At 41.8% G+C, this 27,847-nt stretch overlaps 1 protein-coding gene across 1 annotated transcript in view; it reads right to left on the bottom strand.

The window, feature by feature from the left end:
• The window catches only part of GIPC1 (GIPC PDZ domain containing family member 1), a 374,161-nt gene that overhangs the window by 38,719 nt on the left and 307,595 nt on the right, over nucleotides 1-27,847 (bottom strand). The window contains exon 5 of the mRNA XM_044084547.1: nucleotides 8,440-8,521. Within this exon, the coding sequence (XP_043940482.1) occupies nucleotides 8,440-8,521 (82 nt within the window). The remainder of the gene's footprint in view (nucleotides 1-8,439; nucleotides 8,522-27,847) is intronic.

Here is a 27,847-nt window from a genome sequence, read left to right as displayed (position 1 = left end):
GTCATCTGCTAACACAGTCAGCTTTTCTTTACTACCATATCAATTATATCCTTGAATCTCTGGGTCCCTTATTTTCTTTTCCAATGGTTCTAAATAAAATGCAAATACCAAAGGGGAGAAAAGACACCCCCTGCCTGGTTCCTCTGCTCAAGCAGAGATTATCAGACAGGACCCCACTCATTTTAATTTTTGCCTCCGATCCCCATATATTCGTCTAATCAACCTTACAATTCTATCAGGGAATGCAAACACTTCCATTACTCTGCTCATAAAGTCCCACTTACTCTGTCAAATGTTTTCTCTGCATCAAGACTCACCAATGACAGTATTTTATTATATTTTGCTTCCCTCTGGATCATCACTGTTCTGTAAATGCTGTCAAAAGTTTACCTCCCTTCCACAAAACCACACTGATCCATATCTATCCACTTAGGCATCACTTTTGCTATTCTTTTAGCCATTACAAACGCTTTATTAATCATGATTTAGTACTGAAATTAACCTATATAAAGCTGGATCTTTACCCTCTTTAGGTATTACAGTTACTACCGGTTTCTTCCACGATGCTGCTACTTCTCTTAGAATAGTGTTAAACAAAACCTTTGAGATCTTTATCAGTTTTCCCCCCTCCTAGCTTTCAAACTTCCACAGTAATATCATCTTATTCCTGGAGACTTTCCAGTAGACTGTTTATACATCACCATTTTTATTTCATCTCCTCCTATCCTAACTATTAGTAATTGAGCCTCCACTACTTTCAACCTTGGCATATTTAATTCTTCCATAAACATTTCCATTTGTACCTTTTCTCAATGTCCATATTTCTTTGCTTTATACAGAGTTTCATAGAGTTTCCAAACTATTTCTAATACTTCAACAGGATCCATTGTCATCTTCCTTGTTATAGGTAGCCTAGGCTTGGTGACAGCCCTTTCTACTTTCTTGTGCTCTAGTTATCAAAAAAACTTGCTTAATAGCAATCTTTCTAAACTCATGCATATTAGCGAGGTAATCCCTTATTTTCTGTTTAGCATTCTGCAGTTGCTCCTCCTCTTTTTCTGTGATATTCCCCCTATTTTCAATACTTTAACATTTGTCAGTCCCTGTAAATAATTCTGTTACTTCTTAACCTTATCTCCTTTTCTTTTATTTCCACCCTACTTTTAAATTCCACTTTAATTTTACCCCACTCCCTAGCTATATTTTTAGAAGAAATTTCTATATTCTCTAATAGCTCCTGAATAATTTCCACTACCCATTCCTTAAATTCCTTTCTTTTCAACAGATAGGTGGGAAAGAGCCAGTATATCATTTTTATTTCATAACCATGTGTTTTTATTTTAGTTATTATTGGTGCATGATCTGAAATAGTTATGGGGTGAGTATCAAGACCTTCAAATAAATGCACATGTTCCTGTGAAATGTAAATTCTATGTAGCCTAGCCCAGTTTTTGTATCTTGGGAAATAATATGTAAATTCACTCTGAACTCCTACTACTGAAGTCGCATCTTCCATGCCAAATATTTTCATAAATTTCTTTAAAAGTATTCCTTCTTTTGTTATATTTTCCCTTCTGGGCTCCCCTGACATACATTTACTGTTGTAAATCAAATTCCAGTTCCCACCAATAAGTAATATTCCTTGCTGAAAGCTGATTATTTCTCCTAGAATTTTCTAAAGCTCCATTATAGCAGTTTTCGGTGGAATATAAATACATGCCAGTGCAATCCTCCTCCTCCCTGCCAGTAGCCCCTTGATAATACAAATCTACCATGATTGTCTTTTTTATTCTCTTCTACAATTAATATAAGTACTCCTGTCTTCCTTTGCCCCAGGTATTCCACTGAATAACCATTCTCAAAAACTTTATCAAATTCACATGTTCAGTTCTTTCCAAGTGTCTCTCCTGTAGCATAGCTATTTGCACGCTACATTTATAATATAGTTCACTACTTTTTCTTTTTTGCATTTATCTGTAAGACCATTAACTTTAAAGACATTACAGAAAGAATTATATTCTTGAGGGATTATTATTGCCACCTTTTATGTATAACAGCTTTTTTGTTAAATGTCTAGTTTTAGCTTTTGTGTTACATGCTACATTTTGAGAGAAAAATTGCCATGGATTCAAAGGACAATCATAAGGCCTTTTTCAGCTATGTTAGGAACCTGGGTGGAAACTCCCAGATATGCTCAGAATTAGTCCAAAATGATACAAAAATCACTGAACCCACAGACATTGCCAACATACTGGCAGACAGGTTCAGTGCAAACATCACCCCCCCCCCCAAAGGAGAGATAACTATCCCAGCGGAGTGTAGCCTCCCAGACATCTCAAATGCGCAGGTGAAAGCTGCTCTCTCTAAAGCTAAAAACACAGCATCAATGGGACCGGATGGTGTCTCTGGCTGTGTGCTACACGAGCTAAATGAGGAATTAAACCCACACATAAGGCAGCTGTTTAATCTCAGCCTTACCACAGGATACGTGCCCAAGGAGTGGCGTACGGCAACTGTGGTCCCACTCCACAAAGGCGGTGCCTCTACGGACCCTGGTACTTACCGCCCCATAAGCTTAACAAGTCTAGTCTGCAAAGCTATGGAGAGGATCATAATGGAGCTCATAAACAAAGATATAGGGGACTTGCAGACATTGGACCCGACCCAGTTTGGCCGTCAAGGGAAGATCATGCCTTTTGAACTTGGTCGACTTCTTCGAAACAGTCACCAAGGCCATTGATGAGGGAAAGGCAGTCCATACAGCCTACCTTGACCTTGCAAAGGCCTTCGACACAATACCCCACTCGGGTATTGTAGAAAAACTTACCAGCTTAAATGTAAACCCATATGTCACAAGATGAGTTGCAAACTGGCTTAAGGACAGAACCCACAGGGTTAGAGTTGCTGGTGCTATGTCAGACTCCAAGCCGGTCACAAGTGGTGTCCCACAGGGCTCGGTCCTTGGCCCCCTATTGTTCGGCATCTACTTCTCAGAAGTACAGGCCAACATGGGAGGACTTTGGCTGACAAAGTTTGCAGACGACTGCAAACTGGGCGCCATAGTGGAAAGTGCATCGGACACGGATATCCTTCAGAAGGGACTCACGGAAACAGATAGCTGGTGCCAGAGCCATGGCCTGAAGTTAAACGCCAACAAATGTATAGTCATACCCTTCGGGAAAAACAAGGCAACCCCAAGCTACCATATAGGTGGCAATCCACTAAGCACAGAAGAGGTTATCAGGGACCTGGGGACCCAGGTTGACAGTGGCCTTTCTTTTGACACTCACGTTGCTAAAGTGGTTAGAAAGACCTTCTACATTGCCCACCTGATCATGAAGGGATTCACATCCAGATCTAGTGAGGTCATTGTTCCCCTGTACTCTTCACTTATCAGACCAATGATAGAGTACAATGCCCCATTCGGGATGCATCTCACCCAACATCTGCAGCAATTGGAGAGACCCCAAAAGTTCCTCACCAAAAGGATAAAGGGACTCCAAAATCTGTCATATGCTGCCAGATTGAAGAAACTCCAGCTCTATTCAGTCGCATACCGTCTGCTCAGAGGTGACATGTGCCTGACATACAAGGCCATGTCCAATCCGGAATTAATGGACATGCTCCACCTCAAAAAATCCAAATCCACCAAAACCACTAGAGCAAGCGACTTAAACCTTAGCATGGACATAAATAGGACGTGCTGGAGGGATAGATTTATCACTCAGCGACTCCCTATGCTGTGGAATAAAATCCCGGTCCATGTGAGGCAGAGCACCTCGCTGGCTCTGTTCAAGAAAAATCTTGACCTGTGGATGGGAGATCATAGGTTTACCCCGGGAATCATCTCTGTGTCACTGCTGGACAGAGGCACAACAAACTAATGGGCACAGTATTTTTTCATATAAGGGGTGGCGTAAGCCACAAAAATTTGGGCTAGGCTTATAAATGCCTTAGGGCAGATAGCCTAGTATAAACCTATGAACCTATGCTTTGTGTTACATGCATTTACTGTTTGGCAGGTTAATCTTCTATACAACTGTTTCTTGTCATCTCCATTTGAACATGTCACGTCTTGCAGAACTTTTTGTTTTACTGAAAACTCTCAAAGAAAAGTATACATACCCACCCAATACCCCCAAAACCTATTAACTTAAAAACAACACACAAAACTATGTACATCTTCAAATATTGAAGTTTTAGCCTCCCAATAGGAACAAATGTTCCAAAATGACAGCCACACACACAGACTTGAGCTAAACTAAAAGAAAGATTATCCATGCTAAGATGCATGGTAAACAGCCTGTGATTCTGTTAAGTGCTGTCTGGTTTTGCCTTATCTTTTTATAGCTCTCTCAGCTGGGAAAATACTTGAATGCTTTCAGAAAACATTTTCTCCAAGCCAATTCTCTTTTATCAAATTGTCTGCTAGATACAGAAGAACCAGAAACAAAACAGTTTACTAGAAAAAAAAAAAGCCATTATAATATTCAATATTCTTTTTCATTTACTTGCTTTCTCTTAAAACTTGTTACTATATAAAGCTAATAGTCCTATCCCAGTCATTCCCCTATGCAAGAGTGAGAGAAAGCCCACTATTTTTTCTTTTGTCATTGTCTTTTAACCAGATTTTTTTAAATTGCAGTGCCTATATTTCTTAAATGTGAACAAGGAGAAAGAAAGAAAGAAAGAAAGAAAGAAAGAAAGAAAGGAGAAAAAAAAAAAACAGGAGCACCTATTTACATTAGCATCTCCATCACACTTAAAATTAACTGAAAAAACTTTACTTTATAACATGCAAAGAAAATCATGCACCATTGTGTCTTTCAGCTTTTGTTTGTTTTACTTACAGTTAATTATCTCCCTCCCCCCTGAGTATTTTTCCAAACATTAATGACATGAGGGAGAGCATATGATGCAGAGTCCCTACAAGTTTAACAAAGTCCAAAAAAGTCCAATATTTCCAGATTGTCTTGTTCTGTTCCTGTTCCTCTCCATCTCCCAAACGCTGTCGCTGCTTCATTTCCAGTGCACTCTTGATTCTTCAAGTTAACTCCTGTGCTTTTTTTCCCTTCTCTCAAGCATTTTCTATTGAAACACTGGGAAAAGTTTCACTGGCACTGTCTCTCTGTGGTTTTTATTACCAGACGAACAAGAAGCTGAATCTCCTTGCGTTTCACAGCTCACTTTTTGTTGACAAACGTTTGTATTTCTTTCTTGGCATGCACTTCATCACATAAATTATTTTGTTCCTCCAGGGAAAAATATTTTGAAGACAGCTGGGTACAGCAGTTTGAAGCTCACACCTGCTTCTTGACATTCCTTGAATAATAGAATAAATGTATTCCTTTTCTGCTTGGTATACAATGAGTAGTCATTCTCCACAAACACTCTGCTGTCTCCCACTTTTATTATTTTATTCTTCTGCCACAGTTTTGTAAGAATCAAGTCCTTCTGCTAGAAAGATTGCATCTTTGCTATCAAAGGTCTAGGTTGTTTTCTCCTTGCCAGGTTTAGAGCATACACATGATGTAGCCTTTCAATCAATCAATTCCAGTTGTGGAATACCAGTTTAGTTGGTTATTTATGCTTTCATGAAATCAGTACAGTCTGTTCCTTCCAGCTTCTCAGGTACAGCAGAAAATCTCAAGTTTTCTCTACATGCTCTGTCCTCTAATTCTATTACTATTTGAAACATCTCTTCTTGTGCAGAGTCATATTCAGTCATCCTTTTCTTCATTTTGACCTATGAGTTTTGCAGTTTTATCACCTTATCTTAAATTTATTCAAATTTCTTGCAGTTTTATCACCTTATTTTGAATTTCTTCCATTTTTCCAGACTTTTACTGTTTGAGTTGATATACTACATCAGTGTTTCATTTTGCCAAGGAATAAATTTAAACAAAATAAAAAGACCTTAGTGGATGATGTTTATTTTGTCACTACATATAATTTGTTAAGCCAAGAAATTTGGGATGCAGTTAAATATTATTGGAAGTTTTTGCTGAAGGATAGAACATTGGGTAATCTGCTTCCCTCTAGTCCTTTGGTGGCATATAAAAGGGGACAAAATTTGGGGGATATGTTGATTAGAGCATATTTTAGGCATCCTGGTGAACAGTTAAATTTTCCAATAAGTAATTTTGGTACTTTTGTTTGTCAGTCTTGTAATATATGCCAATTTATTAGAATATCCTTCGACAGAATAAATAATAAAAGGCTTATACCTAATAAACAATTTTCTTGTCACTCAGAGGGAGTTATTTATTGCCTTAAATGTCTTTGTAATCTATTTTATATTGGAGAGACTAAGAGGAAATTTAAACTTAGACTACAGGAACATATTTTTAATATTAAAAGGGGTGCCACAGATCATTCTGTGGCTTCACATTTTTTACAAACCCATAACCAGAATGCTGATTTGTTACAAGCTACTGTTTTGGAACAGATTTTTATCAAAAAAGGAAATCATAGATTGTTAAAAAATATATTATATAAAGAATCTATTTTTATATTGAAATATAATACATTATCACCTTTTGGTTTAAATATGGAGATTAATTGGAAATATTTGATATAATAGGTTAGATATTGTGTGTTATATTTATAGTATATATTTTTGTATTGTTGGTATGGGTTTTTATTTAACAGGGATTGCAGTTTCTTTAATACTTAATTATTTAATTGATTTATTATTAATTAAGTCATTTACACTCTGTATATAAGGGAATGTATATTTACCATGTATTGTGTGCTCATTGAAGGCTGTGGTGGCCAAGGCGCTAAGACTTGTTTCTATAATAAATTTTCCACTTGGAATCATTGTTGTTTTTCATCGTTCAGTCTTTTTCAAGACTGGTTTTGTTTTTTTGTTGGTTTTCATTTATTTTAGTCAGGTCTGTGTGCAGTTGCTTTATACTTTCCTCAAAGTTACTGGAAGTCATGTCTGGAGCTTGCACTGCTTTTTGCTGAACAGACACAGTACTTCTCCCAGTCAGTGTTTTTTTTGTCGCCTTTTGTAACCGATTTTCCTTCAGGTCCTATGTATTTCTTTTTTCTTGGCATCCATGTAGTGCACTTACTAGCCAGTTAGTGAAATTTACTAAGAAATCCAGGTCCACTGGCTTTCTCTGCACACCGGGAGAAGTAGAATTAAGCTGTTACTGAACGCGCAGCCATCTTGGAAGTCACAAACACAAGGTTTTTGACCATGTTTTCACATCAACACACTTAAAATGCAGTTCCAAGGCCACTCTTTTGTTTGAGTAAATGTGAAAGTGCAGTTTCTTGCATTATGTCGTAGCTTATTAAGCAATGTCTTATGACCTGGGGAAACTAAATAATAAACATCACCTGGACAACACTACTTCCTGCAGTAACATGATTTCTACATAGTATCACTTTTCAATGCATTCCCTAAAATCATTTAATTACAAAAATAAACAGGAATATTACATTTCGCAGTAGGAAGTAACCGTATAAAAATTCATCTCACTGCACCAACCTAAATTTTAAGAAATTCCTGTCACTTATTTCAAAACAAGGGCCTCTCACTCTGGTGTAATTAGAATGTGTGTTTACATTTAGTCACATGCAATTTCAACCTGTGTCACTAGTGTTTCATAAAATAATTACATACCGCATGGTTTGGCAGGTCACCAACAAGCTAGATCATGCCAATGTAACACAAAGCAAATGCAACCTTAGAGAAAACTGAAACTATGAGACACTAGCTACCACTGCCTACTGTAAACTCCATGGAAAACAAGCAAGTAAAACAGTTTAAGGAACAGTGCAGGTTCTGCGGTACAGAAAGAAGTCATGACTGCAATCTTAGTGATCTCGGTTTTGCTAGCAGGCTGGGGTGTTATGGGAGCCAAGAGGGAGGAATGAGAGTGAGATGTAGGTACTAACTCATTCCTCCTTGAAGACTGGGTAGGGGGATATTGTCAGAGTCTCAGAACAACAGTGACCATTGGTGGTTGGGGCTGGATGTGGGCAGCCCACACACATACAAGTACTGGTTGTACACTGGCTAACAGCTTGGACACTAGCCAGGATATGGTTACAAAGAAGCATTAGTAGCCTGACATTGCAAACTTTGTACTACCCTGCTTGCCACCAGATGGACAGCAGAGTAAGACAAAGAAAGCAGAGCCAGCCCCACAAAGATAACAGACTCTCGACCATTGGCTTTCAACTCCTACCAATCTTCTTGATGGGACACTGGGAAACTGAAGTGCTTACATATTCAAAGAACAGATTAAATGTTCAAGTAGGAGCTGGGCCTAAATAGTTAAATAGGTGAAGTAACTGTTAAATATAAAATACAGATAAATCAATGAGAATGGGTGAAATATTCTATAGATTCACAAATATTTAACAAGCATAGTTCAGCTTTTGATAAATAAATGAGCATCAATGAAAAAAAAAACTTACCAAGATCAGTGTCTCTGATTCCCATGTAGCTTTCTAGTAAGTCATCCACCTTCTGAATTGCCTTCTCTTCAAATGCAGAGGGCTACAAGGAAAAATAAAAAGTTAACATGCATGATAATGAACTAGAAGCAAGTTACATGACAACGATAATTACAACATCTTGTCTGCAACCTAAGGGCTGGATAATAGGCTGGCAATGAATGGGATAAAGACAGGTAACTGCGGAAGTTGTGGATCAAAGTGTCACCAGAATTAGCAGGTCAAAAATCCTTTGTACCTCAAACACACAATTAGCAAAAGGTCTTACCGCGAGTGTGCTAGGAATGTTGCCCCTAATCTCTAGGACCCAAGGTGGTTCATTTCAGGGACATTATTATAGTCGCACAATTCCTAATTACCAGTAACAGTAGATGTTCATAGAAGACACCGCCTTTCTGGCATATGGGTAGTAGTAGTACCCTGCTACCCTCCCTCTGACAGTCTTATCAAAGCTCACAGCTCCCCACACTGCCTGTCTGTGGGTGTGATGGACCACTCACCTGGCAGTACAGGAAAGGTCTTTCAAATCAACAGACAAGACCCTTCTGGTTTTCAAGGGTTCAGCAGGAAAAGATGAAAAAAATTCAAACTTTACTAGCACCTACTGTTCTGAACCAAAAACTACCCACACACAATAAAAGCAGCTGAGCAACACCTAAATATATATATACATCCAGATAACATGAATGGAGGGAGGGTAGTGCCAGTAAGGCAATGCATTCTGTGAGCACTTACTTTTGCAGATAACTATACAGGAAGATTCCCAAAGCTTACCCAACATGGGAGGAGGAAGAAGTACAAGGGTCCAGGTGCCCCTGGAGAATGGTCCTAGTGAAGCCTGCTCTGGATTTAGAAAAGGCAGTCAGCTTGTAGTGCTTCATAAAGGTATGGACAGAGGACTAAGTTGCTGCCTCTAGGATAACTACTCCTTTCCAATACGCCACTGAAGAGAAAAAGGTCCTGGTGGAATGAGCCTTTACCCTGCCTGGTTTCACCTTGCCATGGTAGGTGTTAAAAACAAATACCACAGGACAACCAATGTGCAAAGGTTTGCTTAGAGACAGGTTGACCATTCCTTGCCACTGTGTAGGAAATAAAAAGCCTTTTGGCATTCCTAAAACGTTTTTCTCCATTAAGGTAGTACCTGAGATGCTGATGCACATCCATGATATGAAGTATCATCTCTCCCTTATTCACAGGTTCTGCAAAAGAACACAGGGAGATCAATAAAGTGCTTGAGAGTGAATTATAAAACCATTTTTGTCATGAAAGAGGACTTGGTGTGCAATACAACCCTATCCCTGAGGAAAATCAGGGAAGGGTTGTCCCACCACGAGACCTTGCAGCTCAGAAACCTGCCCTGCAGATGTCAGAGCAATAAGTAAAACAGTTTTCCATGTTACAAGCTTCAGATCAACTTGAGCTGCTGGTTCAAAACATGGTAAAGTCAACCTTCCCAGAACATAGCTGAGGTCCCACCAAGGAGGAATTAGCTTGCAAGGGGCTGTTATGTATACTACTACTTTCATGAAAGTACAGTTGTTTAAACCCTTACCATAACAACAGATGGTCTTCCTCTTCACTGTTGCAGTATTCCTTAAATAAGGGATCTCCTGCCTAGGATAGCCCAACATCTGGCCAGTATACCAAAGCCTTTAGTGTTTGCAGGTATTGTATGTCACACATATGTTCCCCATGCAAGGTGTAGGGCATAAAGGTGATGTATAGATGCACACACTTCAGAACTGAAAAGCCCTAGGAAGAATAGACTGTCCCTATGGACCAGGATGAACTTGTGCATCTAGGAGGAGGAACAAGAAAAGAATCTCTGGTCAAAGGGGCAAGAAGGATGTGACAGAGCAGAGGGTATGAAGGAGGCATAAACACAGCAACAGTGAAGAGAAGGACATCTGTTATGGTAAGATTTTGCACACCTGCACTATGTCCTTACATAAGGAAGGCTGCAACAGTGATATGGAAGACAAGAGTACAAAAGCTTAAGAGGAAAAATGGAAGGAGGAAGGCACTGAAGAGTCCTCTATAAACTCATGCAGGATAGATCTGGCAAAGCCAGCTCTTGCTCTGGAAATAAAGTACAGTTGTGTACACTTACCATAAATGTAGATGTTCGAGTGTATTCACGGTTGCAGTCATTACATTTGGGTTATCTGCTTGCAGTAGCCCTCAGTCGGTCTGATTAACAAACTCTTGGGTCCTGCGTCATCTGCTGTCCCTTCTTCCATGATGTCAAGTCGTCAGGGGTATAAAACATGCAGCCAATGCCATTACATCAGTTTTTCTTGCCCCAGATGTCAGGTGCCCCCCTAATGGGAAGCAATTAAATCTATAAATACAAGGATATACCTCCAACAAAAAAGCAAATACACCAAAAAGCTTTTGGAGCATAGTAAGTGAGAGTAGAGGTATAGCCAAAAGAAGAAAGGGGGCTGGAGGGAGGGTACCAGGACTGCAAAAGTGAATACTCTCAAACATCTACATTTATGGTAAGTGTACACAACTGTACTAGGTTCTTCATGTTTCATTGTTGCAGTCATTACATTTGGGTAGATTCCCAAAGATAAGGTTGGGAGGAGTAATTTAAATAGAATTAGGACCAGCTAAACGGCCTTGCAAGACTGCAGTGGCAAAACCAGCTCTTGATTTAGATAAAATTGGCAAATGATAATGCTTGATTAAAGTATGTACAGAACTCCAGGTAGCTGCTTCTAGGATGTCCCTAGTAGGGACGCTCCTGAGAAAGGCTATAGAGGTAGATGCAGCCCTGGTTGAATGGGGTCTGATGCCCTGTGGGATAGGTTTTCCATGGTGCTTATAGCAGAAATGAGTGCAGTGGCCTATCCATTTTGAAATGGTTAGTTTTGAAATAGTTTTCCCCTCTGTCCCTGCAGCAAATGACACCAGCAGTTGTTCAGATTTCCTTTGAGGTTTAGTCCTGTCCAAGTAGAATCTAAGCTGTCTGTGCACTTATCCGTTCCCCTTTGTTCTGTGGGTTAGGAAAAAAGGTAGGCAAATGAATGGGCTGATTAAGAGCCACACTGGATATCAACCTTGGACATGAAGGAGGGATTGGTTCTGAGGGACACCCTGTCCTCATGAAAGATGATGAAAGGTTCCACTGCCATAAGGGCCTGTAATTCAGATACCCTTCTTGCAGAAGTGATTGCTAAAAGGAAAGCTGTTTTCCAGGAAAGAAATTCTAAATCTGCAGTAGCAGCTGGCTTGAAATGAGGAAGAGTGAGTTTCTCCAATACAAAGTTAAGATCCCAGGCTGGAGCTCTCCTGGGTGGCCTTAAATTTCTGACCCCTCTGAGGAACTGCTTGAGCAGTGGGTGAGAGAAGAGGGGAGGCTCTGTGCTATAATGAGCTGAAATGGCTGAGGCAGGAATTTTGATGGAGGAAAAAGACAAGACCTTATGAAGCATCTCAGTCAAGTATTGTAGAATCTGAGGTAAACTGGGCACTGCTGTGTTCATTCCTTGAGACTGGTTCCAGGCACAGAATATTTTCCATTTTGCAGCATAAGATTTTCTAGTACTAGGCCTCCTTTCCTCTAAAACGATATCCATCACTGATTTACTGAAGGATGGTGAAGGAGAGATTGGGTAATTAGCCAGGGTGCTAGGTTCAGGGTTTGCAGCTGAGGGTGCAGAATCTGGTTCTCCTGCTGAGACAACAGGGAAGGAGTCTGAGGCACGTGCCATGGAGCCAAGCATGACACACTGCACAAGAGTGGGTACCAGTGTTGGCGAGGCCAGTCTGGTGCAATTAAAATCATCCTTGGCTTGTCCTGTTTGATCTTTAGTAGTACCTTTGAGAGCAGAGGCAGAGGAGGAGAGGCATAAACTGATAGTTTTTTTCCAGCTGAAGGATAGAGCATCCACTTTCCAAGCTAGCTTATAGGGAATCCTTGTGCAAAATTTGTCCAGTTGATGGTTCTGGGGGGAGGCAAACGGGTCTATATCTTGGCTCCCCCATTTGCTTGTCAACATGTTGAAAATCCTTGGTTCCATTTTCCACTCGTGTGGGTCTATGAGGTTTCTGCTTAGTCCTTCTGCCAGTGTATTTAGTTTTCCTGGCAGGAATTGAGCTTGTAGACTCACTTGGTAGCTCAAGGCTGTGTTCCACAATGCCATGGCTAGTCTGCAGAGGGGGTAAGAATGTATACCACATGACAGTGGTGTTGTCCGTCTTTACCATTAGTTGTCCTGGAAGGCTGTCAGAGCATTCTGAACAGCTAACATTTCCTTTTGATTTATGTGCAGTTGCATTTGACTTGGGTTCCATTTGCCCTGAATGCACTTCCCTGCCAGGTGAGCCCCCCATGCATTGTCTGATGCATCTGTTGTTAAGATTTGGGCACAGCAGGGGGTAATGTGAATGGTAGTCCCCTGTTTTGGTGGCAGGCCTCTGCCCACCAAAGGAACTCTAGGTGTAGGCAAGGTATGATAGGAATCCTTGCTTCTAGATCCTGTGAAAGTTGACACCATAGGCTTTTGAGATACCACTGTAGTTTCCTCATAAGCATCCTTGCACATGGAATTAGGAGAATACAGGAGGCCATGAAAGTACAGTTTTGTACCTACCATAAATGCAGATGTTCGAGTGCTCATACAGCTGCAGTCATTATAGATGGGTTTATCCTGCCGTCAGGCGGGTCCTCGGTCGGCCGAATTCCAAAGTCTAGGTCCGGCGTCGGTTGTCGTCGCTTCTTCCCTGACGTCAGTGCGGCAGGGGTATAAAAGAGGCAGCCGATGCCATTTTCTCCAGTTTTTCTTGCCCCAGATGTCAGGTGCCCCCAGAAGGAAGGCAAAACATAATATTATGCAAACATGCAATGTAGATAAATCAAAAACAGTAGTTGCAAGCAAATACACCATAAAGGAATACCCCAAATAGGTTGTATGATAAAGGTGTCATAAGGCCTGTCCTAAGAGGGGATGGAGGGAGGGAAACCTGGACTGCAGCTGTATGAGCACTCGAACATCTACATTTATGGTAGGTACAAAACTGTACTATGTTCATCGTGCATACAGCTGCAGTCATTACAGATGGGTAGAATTCCAAAGCTAAGTAAGGGTGGTAGGCACTAAGTGGAACTAGGAGAGGCGAGGATGCCCTGCAGGACTGCTGTGGCAAAACCCGCTCTAGATTTTGAGTATAGTGGAAGGTGGAAGGTGGTAGTGCTTGGAGAAAGTGTGCACTGAACTCCAAGTAGCTGCTTCCAAAATGTCCTTGGTAGAGACCCCCCTGAGGAAAGCTGCAGAGGTAGCTGTAGCCCTGGTGGAGTGGGATCTGAAGTATACAGACACAGATTTTCCATAAAATGAATAACAAAAGCATATGCAGTGGGCTATCCATTTTGAAATTGTCTGTTTGGAAATAGCCTTTCCTTGAGCACCTGTAGCATAGGATACAAAGAGCTGCTCAGATTTTCTGAATGGCTTTGTTCTGTCCAAGTAATAGCGAAGTTGTCTGTGAATGTCCAAGGAATGTAGTAGTCTCTCCCCTTTGTTCTGTGGATTTGGATAAAAGGTAGGTAAATGAATGGTCTGATTCAAAGCTACACAGGATACTACCTTTGGCATGAGGGTAGGGTTGGTTCGTAAGGAAACTCTGTCCTGATGGAAGATGATGAATGATTGCACAGCCATGAGGGCCTGTAGTTCCGAAACCCTGCATGCTGAGGTAATAGCCAGAAGGAAGGCTGTTTTCCATGACAAGTATTGTAGCTCTGTTGAAGAAGCCGGCTCAAAGGGAGGTAGGGTCAGCTTTTCCAAGACGAAGTTGAGGTCCCAAGCTGGGACTGGTGGTTTCCGTGGGGGTTTTATATTTTTTGCCCCACTGAGGAATTGCCTTAATAGAGGATGTGAGAATAAAGGAGAATCTGTATTGTATTGTGCAGAAATGGCTGAAGCGTGGATCTTGATGGAGGAGAAGGAAAGGCCACTGTAACATCTCAGCTAGGTAATGTAAAATTTGAGGTATATTTATTACCCAAGGATCCTGGCCCTTTTCTTGATTCCAGGAACAAAATCGTTTCCATTTGGCGGAGTAAGCTTTTCTAGTAGAGGGTCTTCTGGCCTCCAAGATGACATCCTGCACCTCCTTGGAGAGGAGAGTCTGTTGGGAAATTAAGGTATTCTCCATGCAGCTAAATTTAGGGTTTTGAGCTGGCTGTGAAGGGTTTTGTAGTTGTGCTGGGACAACAGAAGAGGGACTAGAGGTAGAATCCATGGTGGGGATTGTGCCAGGCTCTTTAGGAGAGGATACCAGTGTTGACATGGCCAGTCTGGAGCAATGAGAATCATTTGTGGCCTCTCTGCTCTGGCTTTTAGTAGAACTTTGGTCAGTAGAGGAAGAGGCAGGAAGGCATAGACTGTCAATGCTGTCCAATTGAAAGAATGCGTCCACTTTCCAGGCCTGTGGATGATAGGTCCTTGAACAAAATTTTTCCAACTGGTAATTTCTGTGGGTAGCAAATAGATCTATGTCTGGCTGTCCCCATGCCTGAGTTATCTTTGAGAAGACTTGAGGATGCAACTTCCATTCGTGTGGGTCTGTCATATTTCTACTTAAGTTGTATGCCAGTGTGTTTTCCTTCCCTGGCAGGAATTGTGCCTGTAGTTGAATTTGCAATTCCAGTGCTGTGTTCCATAGGGTCATGGCTTGCCTGCACAGGGGGTATGAATGAGTTCTCCCCTGTTTGTTTATGTACCACATGACTGTGGTGTTGTCTGTCCTTATCAATAGCTGGCCTGGATGCAGTAGGTCTTTGAAGGTCATAAGAGCATTTTGCACGGCTATCATCTCCTTTTGGTTGATGTGTAGGTGCTTCTCTTTTTGGGACCATTTTCCCTGAATGCACTGATCTGCCATGTGTGCTCCCCAGGCGTAGTCTGAGGCGTCCGTTTTGATGATTTGAGTTGCTTGAGGTACACAGAAAGGGAAACCTGTGTTTCTTTGGCATGCTTGAGCCCACCACAAAAATTCCTTTTGAAGGCATGGAATGAGTGGAATAATTGTTTCCAAGCTGTGGCTGTGTTGAGACCATAAGTTTTTTAGGTACCATTGTAGTTTCCTCATATGCAGCTTTGCACATGGTATTAGTAGGATGCAAGATGCCATGAATCCCAGAGCCTGCAGGACTTTCTTTGCAGTTAGTCTGGTGAAAGTTGCCATTTTGTTGAAATATTGAGACAGTTGCCCTTGTTTGTCTGGCGTGAGGTAGGCCATCTGGGTGGTTGTATCTAAGCTGGCACCCAGGAAAATTATCTGTTGAGAAGGTATTAGTTTTGATTTCTTTTTGTTCACTGTGTATCCCAGGTAGTTTAACAGTTTTATTACAAACGCCAGATGCTGCAACAGAATGTCCTTGCTGTCCGCTTGGATCTGGCAGTCGTCCAGATACGAGTAGATTTGTATTCCTTGTTGTCTGCAGAAGGCAATTACTGATGCCAGGCACTTCGTAAACACTCTGGGCGCAGTAGATAAGCCAAAGGGCAATGCAGAGAATTGGTAATGGGTTGAACCTGCAAGAAATCTGAGGTATCTTCTGCGATCTTGTCTGATAGGGACATGCAGGTATGCCTCCTTGAGGTCCAATGTTACCAGCCAAGACTCCTTGCCCAGCATGGGAAGAAGCTGCTGTAATGTGAGCATCTTGAATTTTGGCACCTGTAGATATGTGTTTAGGATGGATAGGTCTAAGACGGGTCTCCAATCTTTGTCTTTCTTTGGTACCAGGAATAGTCTGGAATAAAAACCTTGACCTTGTTCTTTTGCAGGTACCTCTTGAATCGCTTTCATATCCATGAGAGCGGAAATTTGTCTTTGTGCCTCTGCCCTTTGATTTTGTGGCAGGTTTGGCAAGCCTCTCATTTTTGGAAGGGTGTGAAAGTGGAACCTGTAGCCTCTGTCTATAATGTCCAGAATCCATTTGTCTTTTGTAACAATGTGCCAGTTTTTTGAAAATAATGCCAGTTTTCTGCCCAAAGGTGCCACCATTAAAGCTTTGTTTGGCAGGCATAGGGGGAAGTCATTGTGCCTGTTTTCTAAATGACTGTGATCTATCTTCTCCACCTCTTGGGGTTGGTGCTTGCCACTGTCTAGCTCTGTAAGATCCTTGAGGTTGTCCCCTACCCCTTGGGCGTCTGTATCTGCCCCTTTGAGGTCTGTCCGTGGCTGGAAAGGACCAATTTTTTGAAGGCCAGTTTCTGCTGAAGCGTGGAGGTTGTACCTGCAAGAAATCTTTCACTGTTTGCATAGATTTCGCTTTTTCCTCCATTTTCTTTAGTACCTCCTCAGCTTTAACACCAAACAATACATCTTTTTGAAGTGGTGCATCTAATAACTTTGCTTTGACATGATCTGGTAAGGTTTGCTCTTTGAGCCAAGCATGTCTACGTATAACAGACCCCGTGACAGCAGCTCTACATGAGGCCTCTAAAGCATCAAAACCACACTGCAAGGTATGGTTACCCACTTGCTCTGCTCCATGCAACAAATCCTGCAACTCTTTCAAATCTGGTTGTTCTGTTTGTGTCACATTTTGCTTTTCAGCTGAGATAACAAAAACTGTTGGTACTTTAACATATGAAATTGACAGTTTAATGCCATCATAGTTAAAGTGGCAGATGTATACACCTTTTTCCCCCACCTTTCTAATGCTCTGGAATCTCTCTCTGAAGGTAAAGGGTTTTTAGCAGTAGAGGCCTTTATTCCCTTGGGACCCTGTGAAATTGTTTCTGGGTCAGCAGTATGGCTTTTATAAAGGAACTGGTGAGAATCAGGAACCCAGTAATACCTGTCTGGTTTAACAGGGGCTGGAGGTAAAGAATCTGGATTAAGACTGGCTTCTGCGTACACATCTTCCAAAATATCTAAAACAGGAGGGATAGCCAGGGGCCTATGCTGGGGGAGCAGTAGAAATTCCCTGAGCCTTTTCTTGGAATCTGAGTAATCTTGGCCTTCCCAGTGGAAGTGTTCCCTCAATGTATGCAGGGTTTCCCCAAAAGAGTAGTCCTCGGGGGGGGGGGGGGACAGAGGGAATAGACTTCTCAGCATCAGAGTCTTCAAAAGGGGAATAGGCATAATCCTGGTCCTCAGAATGGTCTGAGGTAAAAGAAGCCTGGTCTGAGGAAGGGTAGTCTTCCTCCAATCTGGGTCTTTTGTCAGATGAGAACCCCCTGATGAGAGTCATCAAATCCTCAGCCATTTGAAGCATCTGCTTTTTAGGCATGGGGCCTTGAGAGGAGGTCTGAGGACCCTGTTTTTTAGTTTTCATGGCAGCTTTAGATTTAGTGAAGGATTTAATAGAGAAGGTGGAAGGCCTGAAGACGCCTTCAGAAATGGCAGGCCTCACTAAATTTTCAGTTTCCCCGCCAAGAGTGATGTCGGTGTCTGCAGTGGGAAAGGAGACAGAGGAGCCTGCGACCTCGGGTACTGAAGTCACAGGTAAAATTATTTCATCGGTAGTCAGGGGCTGTGTAGGCGCCTCGCTGAGAACCGGTAGTCGGCCTAAGCGTGGTCTCAGTACTCGGTGCAGACCTCGGATGCCGGTCCTTGTCTTTGCGTCTTTTGCTTAAAACTGGTGTCGGTGTATCTGACGACATGATATAATTAAATTTTTTGCCAAAATAATGAAGGGTGAACTCCGCCCGTCGCTTATTAGTGCGCTTGTTGAACCTAGCACAAAAACGGCAGGCCGAGACGTCGTGGTCTGGCCCTAAGGAAGGTATACGGAAAGAGTGGAAATCCTTATGCGGTATTTGCTTCCCACAAGAAATGCAATTATTAACTTTGTCTGACATCGGTCTGAGGCAAGAAAAGTTTCCCCAACGGGGTACTTAGCTTTAAAGAAGACTTCGGCTGAAATTCTTTCGTAAATCTCAGGAGCTGGCCGACCAGCACTTGCGAACTGCTTCTGCTTCGGGCACCGCGTGGCAAGAAAGGCTGAAGAAAATGGCGTCGGCTGCCTCTTATACCCCTGCCGCACGGACGTCAAGGAAGAAGCGACGACAACCGACGCTGGACCTAGACTTTGGAATTCAGCCGACCGAGGACCCGCCTGACGGCAGGATAACCCATCTGTAATGACTGCAGCTGTATGCACGATGAACATCCCCAAGGATTGCAGTATTTGCCTTGCAGACAGCTGGGTTTTTGTGGCCACTTGTTTGAAGTAAGCGTGAAGAAAGCCATCTGGGAAGTTGTATTCAAGCTTTCTCCCAGGAATATAATTTGTTGGCAGGGTACCAGGTGGGATTTCTTTTCGTTTATGGTGAACCCCAGACAAGTCAGTACCCTATGAACAAAGGCCAGATGATTCAAAAGAATGTCCTTGCTTTCTGCCTGAATTAGACAATCGTCCAGGTATGGGTATATCTGAATATTTCTTTGCCTGCAAAATGCAATGACTGGAGCTAGGCACTTTGTGAAAACCCTCGGTGCATTAGATAAGCCAAAGGGAAGTGCAGGGAACTGATAGTGCATGTAGCCTGCTTTGAAGCATAGGTATCTTCTGCAAGACTCCCTGACAGGGATGTGCAGGTATGCTTCTTTTAAGTCTAGTGTTGCCAATCATGCATCCTTGCCTAGCATAGGAAGCAGCTGGTGAAGAGTCAGCATTTTAAATTTTGGAAACACCAGAAAGGTGTTTAGAATAGAAAGGTCCAAGATAGGACGCCATGTACTGCCTTTTCTGGGTACCAGGAAAAGTCTCGGATAGAAACCTTGTCCCTTTTCCTCTTCTGGTACCAACTGAATAGCCCCCATGTTTAAGAGAGAGAGTACTTGATTTTGGGCCTCTGCCCACTGATTTGGAGGTAGATCTGGCCACCCGTTTGGTGCTGGTAATGTGTGGAAATGAAATCTGTATCCTTGGGACACTATTTAAAACCCATTTGTCCTGGGTAATGACTTCTCGCTTTCTGGCCTGCAGACCAATCTTTCTGCCTAAAGGAGCATTCAGTTGGGAAGTGCTTGGAAGTTTTAAAAGCAAGTCATTGAGACAGTTTTCCATAGGGGGGAGTCTTACTACTCCCAGGTTTGGGTGTGGAAACCCCCCCACTGCCTAGTCTTGTGTCCCTTGGGACTGAAACCTGGGGTCTCTGCTGTGTCTGGGTTTGGCTTGAGAGGACCTGGAAGGGGCTGGAAAGGACCAATTTTTAGAGGGCCAGTGCCTACTAAATCTAGGAGGCTGAATTTGTAAGAAATCTTTAACCGTTTGCATAGATTTAGCTTCATCTTCCATCTTTTTAAGAACTTCCAAAGCCTTGTTGCCAGACAGGCAGTCCTGATTTAAAGGAGCATCCAACAATTTAGCTTTAATATGATCAAGCAAACCTTGCTCCTTAAGCCAAGCATGCCTTCTGAGCACAGACCCAGTAACAGCAGCCCTGCAAGAAGCCTCTAATTTATCAAATCCGCATTGCAAAGTATGTTTTCCAACCTGTTCAGCAGAATGCATTAAATCCTGTAATTCTTTATTTTCAGCACAGTCAGGAATTTACATTATTTTCTGTTTAAGCAATCCAATAACATGTTGTTGATACTTTAACATATGAAACTGGTAGTTTAAAGCCCTAATGGCCAAGGTTGCAGAAGTGTAAACTTTCTTACCCAATCTATCCAGTGCCCTGGAGTCTCTATCAGAGGGGGTAGGATTTTTAGCAATAGAAGCCTTAATACCCTTGGGTCCCTGTGAAATAGTCTCTGAATCCGCAATAGGATTTTTTAAAAAGGAACTTGTGAGAATCAGGAACCCTGTAATATCGGTCAGGTTTTCTGGGAGCAGGAGGCAAAGAATCAGGGGCCAAACTAGATTCTGAAAAGGCATCATCAACAATGTCTAATACAGGAGGTATTAGCTAAAGGCCTATGCTGAGGCAGGAGTAAGAAATCCCTAAGCCTCTTTTTTGAATTAGAAAAATCCTGGCTTTCCCAGTGGAAATGCACCCTTAGAGTATGTAAGGTCTCACCAAAAGAAAAATCCTCTGGAGGGGAAGCAGAGGGAATGCAGTCCTCTGCATCAGAATCCTCATAAGTAGATAAGGGCAAATCCAGATCATCAGAAGAATCAGAAAAATCAGAATCCAGTTCAGAAGATTCATAAACAACTTCAGTCCTAGGTCTCTTAGAAGGGGAAGGTTGGCTTCCCCTGATTAGAGTTATTAGATCTTCAGCCATTCTTATTTCTTTTTTAGGCATAGAGGCCTGAGCATGCGGCGTGGGCATCGGTTTCTTAGGCATGGTTTGAGATTTTGGCCTAAATGAAGAAGTAGGCGTCTGTTTAATATGCAAGTTCATAGGCCTGAATACACCCTCAGAAGTCAGTGCCTGCACAGCGGCTCCAGACCCATCCAAGGTAGAGACATCCGCAGGTTCCACAGTTGAAGCATCTTGTGGCATACTGGACTCTGAATGGGTCTCAGTAGAGGCCTGCGAGTCAGAAGTAGCGGGTATCAGGGGCTGTGAAAGCGCCTCACTGAGTACCAGCGAACTGGTGACTAGCTTAGGAGAAGCATCATCGGTAGCTTTGGACCTCAGCGGCCTGTCTCTGTCTATCTTTGCGTTTTTTTCGGAATCCCGGTAGTCGGCTGGCTAACCAACATTTCTGGATAATTAAACCGAGAACCGAAATATTTAGAAGCGAAAATATACCAACGATGGATAGTGCGCTGATTAAATAAAGCACAAAACCGACAGCAAGATACGTCACGGTCAGGGCCTAGGCAAGGAATACAATACGAATGAAAATCTTTGTGAGGTATTTGCCTTCCACAAGTAATGCAATTACTAACTTTTACTGACATCGGTAAGGAGCAAGAAAACGTTTCCCCAACGGGGTACTTAGCTTTAGTTGAAGAATTCTGTTCTGAAACTCGAAAACAAAAATTTCAGGAGTCGGCCGACCACCACTTGCGAACTGCTTATGCTTCAGGCACTGGACAGCAAGAAAGATGGATGTAATGGTGTCGGCTGCATGTTTTATACACCTGACGTCATGGAAGAAGGGACAACAACTGACGCAGGACCCAAGACTTTGTTAATCAGGCCGACTGAGGGCTACTGCAAGCAGATAACCCAAATGTAATGACTGCAACAGTGAAACACCAAGAACATCATCCAACTTGTAATGCTTAGTAAAGTTATGTACAGAAGTCCAAGTAGCAGCCTCATGGATGGATTGTTATCCAGTCCTTTGAAAAAGGCAGCAGAAGCAACAGCTCTGGTAGAATAAGACTTTACAGAAGATGAAAGAATAACAAAAAGAAATAGCCCTAGAAATCTAGGAAGAGATGGTTTGTTCAGAAAAGGCCAAACCTGAAGACTTGGGATGAAAGCAAACAACAAAGCTGCTCAGACTTGTGAATAACATTTTTCTTATCCAAACAATATTTGAGCTGTCTGTGCAAGTCCAAGTCCAAAGTATGAAGAACCTTCTAACTGGCAAACTGTGGAGAAGGAAAAAAAGAAGGCAAGTTAATAGACTGATTAAGAGATGACTCACTCACTTTGAAGGATTTGTATGAAGAGACACCCTGTCCCCGTAAAAAATTTAAAAAGGGAGGAACAGCCGCAAGAGCCGAAGCTCGCATAATCTCTTAGCTGAGATAAGGGCTAAAAGAACAGTCTTCCAAGTACAATATTGTGAGGAAGCTGAAACAGCAGGCTCAAAAGGAGCTGGAGTCAAATTTTCAAGAACAAAACTGAGGTCCCAGGAAGGCAGAAAAGGCTTCGTGGGAGGTCTAATATAAAGGACAACCTTAAGAACCTGTCTGGCCTCAAATCTAGAGGTCAAGGGATGAATTAAAGGCAGATGAGCAAAAATTGCTGATAGGTGTGCTTTAACTGAAGAATATGCCAACCCAGGATGCAGAAAATTATACAAGTAAGAGAGAACCATAGGGACCTGCAGTGAAAAGGGATCCTGGTTATGACAGAGGCACCAGACAGAAAATTTCTTCCACATGGGCAAATACGATTTTCTGGTAGTGGGTTTCCTGGCCTCCTGCAGGACCCAGAGGACATCCTCAGAAAAGAGGTGCCTAAAATGGATCAAAACCCCATCACCCATCAGTTGAAACGTGGACAAGTGAGGATGGATAATGGACCCCGTTGCCCTGTGTGAGAAGGTCCACCCAGTGAGGTAACTTGCAGTGATTGCTGCTGGCCAAGTGAAAAAATAAGGGGGGGGGGGTGACCAGTGCTGTTTAGGCCAAAAGGGAGTCACTAGCAAGATTTTGGGAGAGTCCTGTCTGATCTTGTGCAAAACCCTCAGAAGGAGAGGCAGGGGAGGGAAGGCAAGCAGAAACATCCCCTTCCAAGGAAAAAACAGGGCACCCACTTTCCATGCAAGAGCACATGGGACTCTGGAACAGAATACAGGAAGTTGTCTGTTTAGAGGGGAGGAAAAAAGATCTACCTGAGGAATACCCCACCGATGGGCAATGTCCAGAAACGCATCTTTATGAAGCATCCATTTGTGAGTGTGTGCTGAACCTTCTCAGAGAGTTCGCCACTGTACTATGTTCTGAGGGAATGTAGACAGCTTGAAGAGTTATTTGGTATTTGACAGCTAGATCCCAGACCTTAAGAGCCTGCAAAGAAAGTAGAGCTTTGTACCTCCTTGTTTGTTGACATACCACATCACTATGGTATTGTCTCTGAAAACTGAGGGGCCTGGGATGAAGGAGGGAATGAAAGGCCTGAAGAGCTAGAATTAAAGCCCTCAGCTCCTTAATGTTGATGTGGTCTGACCTTAGATAAGGCCAAAGGAAGCTTCCCACCCCCTGTCGGACACATCCAAAAAGAGCTCTTGAAGCCCTGGGTTGAAAGAAAGCTGATGAAACCGCCAGTGAAGCTCAAGCCTGAGACAGGGAAGGAAGGGAACTAGGAAAGCCAGGGGGTGACAATGTTGAAGCCAGACAAACTTGAGGTACCACTGAAGCTTTCCTCATATAGAGCCTGAGCAGAGTCAGCATACAACTGGTGTAGGCCATAAACCAGAGAACCCTGAGAAAGTTCCAGGCCGTGACTGAAGACAGAGGAAGAGAAGACTGCAAAAATGCAATCAGAAATAAGACCTTGGGGACAAGCAGGGATGCCCGCATGGAAATGGTCTGGTTCCTGCAACCAAGAAAAACATGATCCTGAGAAGGAGTCAAAATGGATTTTGAAAGATTTTGGTGAAGCCCAGATTCTGCAGCAGGGAAACAGTAAACTGGATGTCCTGAAACAGAACCATGGGGAAGAGACCTGAATGAGCAGATAGTCCAAATAAGGAAAGCTCTGAACCCCCATCATCCTGCAAAAGGCAGTGACAGGAGGGTGGGATTTTATAAATATCCTTGGGGCAGTAGAGAGGTCAAAGAGCAAGGCAGAGAACTAATAATGCAAAGAAAAAACAGAGAAATGCATAAACTTTCTGAAAAGTGGATGTGTATGTGAAAGTAGGCATCCTTGAAAGAATCCTGAAATGCCTTAGGAAGAAGAGGGGAATAAAGCTGGAAGGGACAACATACAAAAGATGGGGGCCTTCAGAAAGGTACAGAGCTAAGAAAGGTCCAGAATTGGTCTCCAGGTACCCTCCCTTCCTTGGAACTAGGAAAATTAAGGTACAGAGCTGAGAAAGGTCCAAAATTGGTCTCCAGGTACCCTCCCTTCCTTGGAACTAGGAAAATTCTGGAATAAAAAAACCTTCCCTTCCCGGGGGAAGGACCTCTGGAAAAAGAGGATACTGTTCTTGAGGAGGCTGAGGGATGCCCAGAAATGGAGGAAGAGATTTCCAGGCCATAAAATACCTCTAGTAGATGGACAGAACCCAATGGTCTCATGTTCCTTAACCAATTTGAAAGGGACAAGGAAAGACAAACAGACAAGGGAATCTGGCTAAGGGAAAAGGAAAGCAAATTGTCAAATAGAACCAGACTTGTCCTGAAAAGTAGGTTTCTGAGAAATAAGGGGTCTGAGTATATTTAGCAGGAGGTACACTTCTAGCACCCTTTTTACCCTTGGGTGGAGCGAGAGAGACCATTTGCGAACAAAAGCAGATTTGGAAAGGTAATTTATCTGAAACTTAGGGATAGGAGAAACAAAAATAAGTTTCAGATCCTGCAAGGATTTGCCCTTATCCAGGAGGAATTTAAAATGTTTAGCAGCAGCAGACCCAAACAGATTTTTACTACCCAGAGGAACATCTCAACAATTTGGCTTTAATGTCATCAGGCAAAGCCTGAAGACTAAGCCAAGAGTAACACCTCATAACAGAAGCAAATGCAACAGCCATAGAAGAAGCATCAGCTGCATCATAATCACACTTGATAGAGTGGTGAGCCATTTGAGAAGTACAGCCCAACGAGGAAAGATCCAAAGCCTTCTCCTCAGAATTAGGAAGATCAGAAACAACCTGAGAAACCTTGGAAAGGAAGGCTAAAATATACCCAGTCATACGAGTCTGGTAAACAGCCCTAAAAGCCAGCGTGGCAGCAGTATAGACCTTTTCACCTAACCTCTACATAACCCCACTGTCCTTATCTGAAGGAAGCAACTTAGTAGAAGGCAAAGGCATGGAAGATTTATTACAGGAGACAGATACAACCGAATAATCAGCAGAAGGACATTTAAAAATTTACAATCATCAGGCACCTTGCAAAATTTGTCAGGCTTCTTAGGAGCTGGGGGCTGAGAATCAGGGCTACAGAAGCCGCTGAAAAGGTATCCATGACACACCATCTGGATGAGCTCAATACCTCTTCTGGATATCAGAAACTTGAAAACAATCCCACATAAAGAATTTCATCATACAGGAAATAGTGTCCCCAAAAGAAAGTTCTTCTAAAGGGGAATCTGGACTGCTAGAATCCTATTCCTCAGACCCATAATGCAAGGGGGAAGGGATCTGAGAGGAACAGGCTAAGGACTCTTACTCAGATTACAGATCCTCAGAGGAATCCTGCTCCCTAAGTCTCTTAAGAGGAGTAGAGGACCAAGGAGGGGCAAGCACTGAGATCTTATCAGGAGGCTTTAAAGCAATTAAAGCATTAAACAATTCCTTCATAAAATCCTGCCATTCTTGTTGGGGATCCTTAACTGCAGGTGAAATATGTTTGGTTTTCCTTTTCTTTTTCTGTGAGATGTCTGCACGGAAACTTCTAGGAGGGTTGGATCCTTGCAGACACAAATAAACAAGTAAAAACCAACTGGGCAAATACACACCAAGAAATTTGAACAGCCCAAAGCAGATATTGAAACAATAAAGCCCAAGGAACAAACGATGCAGACACTTATTACACACAAACGCTGTACACCATACATTTCCATTTGCACACTTCATCTGATGTGGGTCAAACTGCTACTACATTTTATTTATAAGCTTCCAATTTAAAAACAACCAATAAAAAAATCATACTGCACCTAATTTGAATACTTAGTAAATGAGTTTCAGTTAAAAGTACACAGATCTCCCTTCCTTAACAATCCAGGTTCAGATTATCATCCTACAGCCAATTTATTATATGTAGTACTACTAAAAATTTCAATAATCATCAAATATAAAATGCATATTTAACCATCTATGACCATTTAAATACAAAGCATTTTAAAACCATATTAAAATGTGTGAGAATGTTTAAAACCATTTAAAAATTATGATGTATAAAAACTTTTTAAAGTGCATTTTAAGGTGGCTTTGGTTCCGTCCTGTGGTGGAATTAAAAATTACATACAAATCTTTTACTTTTGTGAACAAATGAATTCATTAAATATCTTCTCCAGCCTGCCAAGAAACCACTGAGTAAACATAACAGCTGCCAATAGACGAAAATTTTCATCCTAACACAATTTTGCTGCTCTTAATTTCAATAATGAACTAATAGAGATGTGGTCATTTAAACCTGGTTTTCTGCTTGCCTCTAGGGTTAATTGCCTCCACAATTCCCTATACTCTATGGTCTCTTCCCATAGCCCCCCCTCTGATTTTCCGGTCAACCTTTTCCAGTACAAAAAAATAAAAAAATGTGCATCAATACATTCTTGTTTGTGTTTATATAGGGCATTTGTGCATTTTCTATTTTGTACTTCACATACATGTTCATATATTCTTCTTCTAAGTTTATGTTCAGTTTTTCCTATATAAAATCCTTCATATTTTTGACAAGCTGCTAGGTATACTGAACCACTGCTATCACAATTAGTATATTCCTTGTCCTCTAATACCTTATTTCTACTTTTCAGAAAAATACAACGTTCAATGATGGCATTCAGACTGGCGGCAAAGAAGTTCTTTAGTAAGTGCGTCTGTATGCCACCTTTATGCCCTACACCTTGCACTGGGAGCACATCTTTAAATTACTAGTCTCCCACCAGGACACAAGTGCTCTTCAGCAATTGAATTCTGCTTGCTGAGTACACAGAAGCAACTCTGCAGTCTGTGGCTACCACCCCACCCATACAGTTGAAGAAGGAATAAGTACTGCAAAACTAAACAAGGATATACATTTTGAGCATCAAGAGCAGGAGCACAGTCAAGCAACTCTGCAGTCTGCAGCTACCACCCCACCCATAGTCTAAGTACTGCAAAACTAAATGGGTTAATATTACAAAGTCGAACTCACAGGAGTTCAAATGTTGTAATATCGAACCCAAAAGTCTGAAATACAAAAATAGTGAAGCCACGGGCACACCGATTTTTTTCCAAGGGGAAAAAAAAAATTTGGTGGGCCGTTTTCAGGGCTTTGCTATTTCCTCCACTGTGGTGCGATCTCGGAGTAGGTATATTTAAGTAGGGGGTGTGGGGGGGCGAAGCCCCCACTTTAGTTTAAGTTTAGTGTAAGTGTTTTTTTTTTTTTTTTTTCTTATAACAGAAAATTATAACAGAAAAGTTTTTTCCCTGGGAATGTACTTTCATAATTATTGGGCTTCGCACTTCAAGGTTTGATATTACAACGTTCGAACTCCTGTGACGACGTAATACAGACCCAAACTAAACAAGGATATACATTTTGAGCCACAATAGGAGGGTCAGTCCACCCAGACATTGTACTTGTATGTGTTATGAGAGTGAAGCTATAACATTAGCAGTATTTCTTAGTAGTTCTCAGCGTGCTAATAAAATCTATGTATGTAATAATATCTATGTATATATATATATATATATATATATGTATGTATGTATACATATGTGTATATATATATATATATATGTGTGTATATATATATATATATATATATATATATATATAATATGTGTGTGTGTATAGATATATATATATATATATATATATATATATATATATATATATATATTTATTTATTTATTTATTTATATGTATATATCTGTATGTATGTG

This window comes from Protopterus annectens, chromosome 9.part0 (genome assembly GCF_019279795.1).
Source record: "Protopterus annectens isolate FY-2018-M chromosome 9.part0, PAN1.0, whole genome shotgun sequence".
Classification (NCBI taxonomy): Eukaryota; Metazoa; Chordata; order Ceratodontiformes; family Protopteridae; genus Protopterus; species Protopterus annectens.
The sequence above is the reverse complement of the archived record's forward strand: the minus strand, read 5'-3'. Positions and strand labels throughout refer to the sequence as shown.